At 41.0% G+C, this 8412-nt stretch overlaps 1 protein-coding gene across 2 annotated transcripts; it reads right to left on the bottom strand.

Annotated features, from left to right (window-relative positions):
- Window positions 1–301: 301 nt before the first annotated feature.
- Window positions 302–6505, bottom strand: adcyap1b (adenylate cyclase activating polypeptide 1b). Of its 2 annotated transcripts, XM_033651146.2 has the most exons (5): window positions 6127–6492; window positions 5622–5726; window positions 4512–4646; window positions 4027–4131; window positions 302–3464 (listed from the first exon to the last, which is right to left on the bottom strand). In XM_033651146.2, the coding sequence occupies exons 2-5, from the start codon at window positions 5723–5725 to the stop codon at window positions 3281–3283; spliced, it is 528 nt and encodes a 175-aa protein (XP_033507037.1). In that variant the 5' UTR covers window position 5726; window positions 6127–6492; the 3' UTR covers window positions 302–3280. The 2 variants fall into 2 exon arrangements, with proteins under 2 accessions (XP_033507037.1, XP_033507038.1); XM_033651147.2 differs by lacking the exon at window positions 4027–4131 and having other exon boundaries at window positions 6127–6505.
- Window positions 6506–8412: the final 1907 nt, after the last annotated feature.

Raw genomic sequence — 8412 nt, 5'->3', positions numbered from 1 at the left:
GTTGCTCGCTGGAGGACGTTTCACTTTATATTCCTGTGATGTGGCTTGAGGTTTGTGTTTGTTTCTTTTTTTTTTTCTTTTTTTTTTTGCTGGAGACGATCCCTGCTCAGGCAAATATGTGGCCCTTGGTGATCGTGTAAACTTTGAAAGGTAGATTTAAGCTTTATTCTGACACGCTGCAAACAAAGGACTGCAGTTTTTCTGGCCCTCTGCTGCTGCTGCTGCGCTGTCTTTGCCTCACAACACATGTATGATCTTTGACAAAGCGACGTGTTTCAAAGATTAGACATTGATTAGAAAATGTTGTTTACAAAAATTTATTCATACAAATCTTACAACACTTTCATAACATTGAGAAACGTAAAACCCCATATAAGGACTCCTGTGTGTATAATGATGTCACTTGTACTAAGGTTCACTTTTAAAACACATTGTTTTTCAGATAGATAAGAGATTAAACATTGAAGTAAGGCGTTTGGCGCTTTCAGAAATATCAACAACAGGCATTTTCTAGGATCTGAACAACATCTCTTGTCATGTACTGAAACCCTTTTTAATTCTAGTAGTGATGCACAGAGTTGTCAAGAATATGTCGGGGCTATTTTTCTGATTCATAGATTACTGACCAATATCAAAATAATCAACTACACCTCATAATCAACAGTAACAAACACTGGTCATTGTTCACAACTCTCACAGACACTGAACACCCCAAACTCATGCACACACAAACACACACACACACACACACACACATACATTGCCTGCTCCATCAATCAACATATACAATCTTTTCTTTTTTTAATATACTGGATAAATCATTGGCCATGCCTTAAAAGAAAGCCTTATTCTACTACTCTTGGGGCAGACTAAGCTGAGCGTAAAAGGAAGTTTCAATGTAAGCTAATGGACTGCAGCATTGTAGGGCCACTAAAATTGCCATCTGTCACTTGTGGCGAATTTTTTATTTCATTATTTTTTTTTTACATTTTTTTCTCACGTCGAAGCAAGGCACCAAAGCCAAAAAGCTGTTTCCACCTCCACATGCGCGTTTCAGTCACCCATTCACACAAACATTGAATACACACCCTCACACGTGAACACAGATGCACACCGATTTGCAGACGTCTACATCAGCACGCACACACTCACACAAAGCCTGTAGAGTAAAGCCAAATTGGAGGAGTGTGTTGATCGTTTCTATGGAGGGGGGGAAACCACAGGCCACTGATAGGATTGCAGGGGTGCATAAAGCTGCATTTGCATAATATTGAATAAATACATATCTCTCCAATAAAAGTCAGTGGGAAGATCCCTCTGCTGGGAGGGATGAATTTTTCATTCATTCCAGTGCGAGAGGGAAACTCAGAGTGGCCCCGTCTGGCTTCGCTCGCACACTCTTCGTCCTTCTGCAGATACCAAAGTGAAGGGAATTCAACATCTGATATTTCCTATCAGACTCATTCACCCTGATGTCACTCTGGCAGGTGAGGAGAGGCAGCGGACGCCCTCGCCTTGTGTTTTGTTCCTGTATCCAGGTGCGACAACCTCTCTTAGGCTTGTGGGTGCTGTAACACGTCTCTTATGTAACTTCTCTCTCACACACACGTTATCTCTTTGTCTCCTGCTCTTCCTCTCCATGCGCACCTCCTCTCCCACTAACACCCCTCATCACATCCTCGCTGCACAAACCTCGGCAGACATCTAACACAGATCAGCTTGGTCTTAACAATGAATCACAGCACTGTCAAATCAACTATTTAGCACGGCGATCTAGAAGCAAAAGAATCATTTAAAAACCGCTACCAGGACAAAGGCAATCAGCAAAGAGGGGGTCCAGTGTCTTGTCTTATGATATCCACAATGACAGCAGCAGGGGGGGAGGTAAAAATTCAACAAGTCAGTGCAGTACCAGTTTCCACCACCTCTAGCCCTCCTTGTTCACATTCCCAACACATCTTCAGGGTGTGGAGGGGGGGAGTGGTGCTGAAATAGGCTTAGCACAGCCCACCACAATCCAAAAAAGCACAATGGCATGCAGTTTCTAAGCAAAATTAGCAAGGTGTCAGTCTCCACATGCACCAATAAATAAGAAATAAGATAAATATCCCTAACTGTATCTCAGATGCTACCTTTCCTCTCCATCTCTTGTCACAACAAAATGCTTAATTTCCTGCATCTTTACATGTTCTGGGTCCATTCTGGATATTTGTGCCCAAATACAATCAACAGTTGAAGCACATCCCTCCAAATAATTCCTGTTGACTGAACACAGACAACACTGAGATGAATATGTGCACTGTGTAATTTCTGCACTGTACATAATACACACACATATGGACACATTCTTTACACAGTCCTGTCGAGCATGATGGATCTCCCTACAGTAAATGACTCTGAGGCAAGTGAGCAAGCAGTGTTTGCCGCATACTGTTCACAGCAACTTGAGGGCTTCCTTGATCTTTAGTGAAGGCAGTAATGCCCTTGCAAAAGCCTGCAATTAAATTTCTGTTCAAGAAGAGGGTCGGATTTGTGTAGGATTTTTCTTCTTTTTTTTTTACCACCAGTTACATGAATGGCCATGTAAGTCAATCAGTTCTGCCATCAAATGAGAGGCTGTTCAACAAAAGCTATGTGAATTCCCCTGGAGGGGGGCAGCAAGCTATGCAAACCCACAGAGCTCCCATTAAGGGAGCGAGGAGGAGGGTGGACAAGGGCAACATCTATCATTTAGAATAAGCCGGATGTGCCTCACATAGCATGCTCACTGCTTCTTTGGGCCTGTTTTTGGAAAAAAAACAAAAAACAAAACAAAACAAAAAAAAACAACACTAAAAAAATAGAACGTTGGTTACAAAAATAAGTATAACATTCAATACTTTGATTGTCTTTTTAAAATCTATTTATTTTCTGCATATGTAGATGACCTTTAGAGATTTCAAGCGCATAATGTTGAAGGTGCACAATTATCTTTTTTTCTAATTTCTTCTTGTTCTTCTTTTTTTTTAAAGTCATTTTGTTTTGTTTTCAACATCTTAACATGAAAATAAAATATTGGTCCACAAAGTATAACTGTGCGGTATCAAGTGCTTTTGTACAAAAAGAAAAAAAAACGATATTATTATTAAAATATTCATTTTAATGGCTTTACTTCATACATAAATACATGTTGAAAGAACACAGGCGCAATCCACTGGTTGGTCAGATATATCTGAATGACTTTGATTTAACGACTGGATGTATATACACAGGAGGGCAGTTTAAGGGCGCTGTAACAACGCTACAAATAGGCAAGCCGGCGTCCTTTGTTCCTAACTCTCTGTCTGTACCTTCTTCCCAGAACCGCTGCCAGGTATTTCTGCACGGCCATCTGCTTTCTATAGCGACTGTAGCTGTCGGTGAAGATCCCATCTGAATGTCTTTTGGATAAGGGCTCTGACTCTTCCTCCATGCTGTTGTCTTCACTGCAAAAAACAAACACACAAAAACATTAGTCAAAGCTGCAGCTCCACCTCTCCACAGATTCCTCCTCTTTTTTTTGTGTGATTTTTCTGATCTCTCCATCTTGCCATAATGCAAAGTTGCCTACCATCATTAATAATGAATTTATAGGGCCTTCTGTTTTTTTTTATTCGTTTGAAAAAAGGGCGGCAACAAGCAAGACAGTGTAAAAGAAACAGTGATTTTAAGCGTTTTAGAGCAGTTATAAATTATTCATTTGCAGCACATTGCATATTCTGACGCATTTTTTTCATTAGATCTTGGGAAACAAAATCAATTTCTGGATTAATCAATCATATTTTTAGTCTCAGACCCTCCTTATTAATATGATCGCCACATTAAAAACAGAAAATGAAAATGTCTAGACGGGTTTTTTTTTTTTTACACAGAGAGATTTTTAAATAATGAAAACAAAAACATCAAATGATAGACAGTGATGCAGCAGCCTGGACTTTTGCAGCGGTGGAACATAAATAAAAATGGTGATGATGACTGCAGGTGAACGCTTATAAGAAATGCCCTTACCCTGCACGAATTGTCATCAGAGAATGCAGATAATGTCTCGCTGTTAACTGACCCAGGATCTCCCTCAAGGCTCTATCTAATTCTTCCTCAGCATGCCTTTCTGGTCTGAGATGATAAAACGCCAAAACACATAGATCATCAGTGACTAAAAAAAAGCGCAGACAAAATGATCAAAAGTAGCCTAAAATGTCCCCACACCCACCCGCAGCTCCAAAATCACATCAGGTGCCTTAGAGTTTTTTTTATATCCCTCCGCATTCCGCATCTGCCGACCTTTTTTTTTTTTTTTTTTAAATAAATCTTCATTATTAAACAATATTTGGAACCAACATTTTAGGCTACTCCGTATGAAAATAACACTGAACAAATAACATGAGAAACTCTGGGATAAAAAACAAAACAAGCAAACATTATCGCCCAAAAAAGTCATTACAATGGAATCCAGCTGGAGGCTTTTATAGCTGCGATGTGGAAAGCACATTTACCTCTTCTCTGGTGGGTAGTAGAGAGTGTACGCGTCGTCGTTTAAGGATGGTGGGCTTCGTATAGCAATCTGATCGCTATCAAAACCCATGTCGGATAATGCATTCCCATCCTCATCGAAGGCGTCGTTTTCAAGTCTGCAGGAAATAAAGAAGAGCAAGGATAAGGGGGGAGAGGATTCATCACAAATTTGATCTGTGCACAAGTGGGACGCAGCAGTGAAAGAATGCCAAAATGTCTGCATCCGTTTCTGAAATCACCGAGAGGCTGAATGCATCAGAGATCAGGGAAGGGAAACGAAATAAATGCAATATGTGAAGGTGTTTTGGAATAAAACCAGGAAACGAATTATTCAAATTTGACCACTAAATGGATAAAAATGTTAAAACTGTGCAGCTTTGTTATTTTATTACATTGAATTTTTTATTTTTTTCATCGGGAAAATCTATTTTTAATCCCAACTTGCTCTCAACACAGGCTTCAGCCTCATTAATAATTTAAGAATCGAAACAATGGGTGTGAAAATGATCACATTTAGCGTAGGCGTGGAGCCAGGATTTTTATTAAAAGAATGCCGCAATTAGCAGTGAAATATTAAAATCCATAAGGAACCACGCCCAAAGTGTGGATATGATTTTCACAGAAAGAGAGAGAGAGAGGAAAAAAAATAAAGAATATATCTTAAATGGGTAGAGCTCTCCTATTCGTTTTGCCTCGCCTCTCCTTGGTGACGCCAGTCCACCGTCATCCCAAGGGCTATCAATTGCATTGACTGCACTCTCATTTTTAATAAGGGGAGTTCTGTGAACCGTCCCACCGGACAGATGCCTCTACGCAATTTCCATTGTCATTTTCCACACAAGCCTTGCGTTTGCTTGTGCTGAAATGCATTTCCCTTTTTGTTTTCTCTCTCAGTTTTGTGCTTTTTAAAACCGCGCGCATTGTTTGTGCGCAATTACGCACACTTATTTGAAGTAAAAGTGCCAATAGAATATCAAAAATGGTCACAATGCTGTATCACAATTGAACAGAAATGATGTTCAGCAGCTTTTAACATGGATTAGTGAAATAAAAAATAACTATAAAGAGGCGATGAAGACTCGTACACCTACCTAATCTTAGGGTAACTTAGTCCGATAGGTGTGCAGAAGACGCTGTAGTGCATTAAGATTCCGTAGACGAGCAAGATTAAAGTGGCTTTACTCGAACTGGCCATGCTGTTAGAAAACGAAAAAAACAGACGTAACATTAAACAGGTTAGTCACTCCTATAGAAACAACATGCTTTCTTTGTTCTGGCAAATACACATGCTGTGCTACTTCTCTTAATACAAAGTACAATAAAGCAGGTTTAATATTAACTGGACAAACACAGGGTCCGTTTGCTCAAACAAACCAAAGAAGATTTTCTGTTTTACGCATCCCAATTGCGTAAAAGTTTACACTGTGGCATTGGCATTGAATCCTTTGCATCTTTGCATGCAGCCAAAGTAATTTTTTAAAAAAAACAGCAGATCTCCATGCAGTGCAGCAAAGAAAAAAAAATCCATTACTTTATGTTGCTCTCCATCAATGAATTTCCCCCAGTTTAAAGAGAATCCGCAGATAAAGCACATACCTATAGCAGGGGAGCAGAGCGCTGTGCTGTAGGATGTGATCCGGGCGCGGCTGTGGTGGTAAGTGTGTGTGAGTGTGTGAGAGAGACGGTTTCTTTCTCACGGCACTTCTTCCCTGGCTGAAGCGCCTCCGTCGTCTCCTTATGTTCCCCTCAGTGCAGCCTATCTCACTCTTAGACACAGTTAATAGGAGTCAAGCAGTCGCACCGGCGAACAGAGAAACTCGGCTGGGCAAAGTGCGCCGTATGTTCGTCTACATATCGTTGCTCCAAAACTTTTGTCCTGTGCTGTGATTGCCTTGGATTTTTATCCGTGTATCGTAAGCCTTGCCCCCCCTCCTCCCCTCCTCGCCCCCCTCCCCTCCTCCCTCCAATATGTCACATTAAGGATGCTATAGACGTCATCAAGTTTGCCTCCCGGAATATAAAAGTACAGTTCCTTCCTCATCGATGCATCCGTCACCCCCCCCCCCCCCCCCCCCCCCCCTGCCTCCACCTCCCTCCCAAGATGGAAGTTTACTTCCAAACTTTCTTCCTTTTCTTTAAAAGAAAAAAAAAGTTTGAATGCTAACATTAATATATGAAGTTTTTCAGAAGAATCAATGGTTATTTCCCACGCGTCATCAATAAGTCCAATTAGGCGTTTATGATTATGACAGAGCTGGGAAGTGATCGTCTTTGCTGGTGGTGATGGTGGTTTCGTATGACGGGATGGTTGTGATAGAGAGGGGGGTGGAGGTGGAGGTGGATCAGACATCCGCTGACCAAGTTCAAGGCCTCTGGGGAGTCAGGAGCTGTCCAGTGCTGAAACCACTCGTCTCATATTGCGGCTTTTCTTGTATTTACAGTCACTTTTCCACCCCCTAATCGTTTCCAATAATTGTCCACTGGATATCGAGGGGGTGGCTTTTAATGGCCGTGCAGTCTGAGCGCTGAGGCCTCGGACTATCCGTCAGATTGTTGAAATGAACGAGCCACGTAATCTGATTTGAAGCCGGTGACGCAGGATGCTGGTTCACAGAGCTATCAGCCTACGTGGCTTTAAAAACGATTCACTCATTTTACCAACATTGCTCTGAAATTGCCTGCATCGTTATAATGCGTTGATTTAGATACTAAAACGAAAAAAACAGTTGAAAGGGGGCTTGTAGCTGTACTGTTATATGTGAGGCAATTAACCAAGAAGGAGCAGTCGGGCCTAATTCTCTGCGCCCTGATGGAAACTCATTCAGGGCAATAACTCCAACCTCTTTATGCTTGCAGCGTCTCTTTAATATGCCACATATTATTTGCTAATAATACAGTCAAATAAAAGCGCAGTTAAGTATAAACTTGGCATTAATATTCATGGAGCATCAAATTGATTGCTTATAGCAGAGTGTGTAGGATGCAAGTTATGATACTTTTCATTTGGAGGGTGGACGCCTGTGGAAAAAACCTCATTTGGTATTCTTGTATGGAGGCTTGTTATAATCACCAGCTCTGGGTCAGTGCACCTTTTGATTGAGCTCTGTGCAACACTGAATCACACCTATAGCTTTCCGTCCGAGATTCACGTCAGCGTTTTGTTTACTCTGACGCGAGATGACGAACAGAGCCAGTCATGGCTGGAGGAGGCCTATCCAACACTTTTTCTTCTTCGCGGGGCGTGATTCCTGTGAAGAGCACAACTTAAACCCCATACGTTTTCACTGGAGCAGACTGCTCAATATTAGGCCTGTTACAGCAGGCAGGGACGGGGCTCGGTAGGCTGAGCAAAGGGCGCCATCATGAGGACAAGAAGGGAAACGCGCAAGGCTCATTCATCATCGCAGATAGGGGAAAGTCAAGTTTATTTATAGAGAATATTTATAGAAGACACCAAATGCTGACCACAGTGCTTAGATAAGACACATAAGTACATTAATAGTCATCAAGTCCCTTTTATTTATATAGCACATCTAAAAGTATTGTGGAGTTACAGACAGTACCAATAATATTTAAAGCAAAAAAACATTTACTACCAGGAAATATTCAAAAATGATTCGTGCAAAGACAAGGGGGTTATAACTTTTGGGGAAATTAAATTTCAAGACTCTGTCTGAGAGTACGACAAGAAAAAGATTCTGTGTTTCTATCTGTGGAGTGAAACTATGGAAACGTTTTAATGTGGAGCTCAAGAAATGTCCAAACATAAACTGGTTTAAAAAGAGGTATAAAGAGATGATTTCACAAGGTATAAGAATAAAGAAGGTGTCTCTTTATTTATTCATTTATTTATTACCATCAGTTTTGTGTATGTGTGTGTAT

This window comes from Epinephelus lanceolatus, chromosome 12, assembly GCF_041903045.1.
Source record: "Epinephelus lanceolatus isolate andai-2023 chromosome 12, ASM4190304v1, whole genome shotgun sequence".
Lineage (NCBI taxonomy): Eukaryota > Metazoa > Chordata > Actinopteri > Perciformes > Serranidae > Epinephelus > Epinephelus lanceolatus.
Note: the sequence above shows the minus strand (reverse complement) of the source record. Positions and strands in the feature narration are given on the sequence as shown.

Excerpts from the sequence above, each read along its gene's own strand:
- adcyap1b (XM_033651146.2), bottom strand. The coding sequence starts at position 5,725 with ATGGCCAGTTCGAGTAAAGCCACTTTAATCTTGCTCGTCTACGGAATC. Across the intron at positions 4,647-5,621 it reads CTAAGTTACCCTAAGATTAG|ACTTGAAAACGACGCCTTCG; the intron begins GTAGGTGTACGA and ends TATTTCCTGCAG. Across the intron at positions 3,465-4,026 it reads CTGATGACAATTCGTGCAGG|TGAAGACAACAGCATGGAGG; the intron begins GTAAGGGCATTT and ends TGTTTTTTGCAG.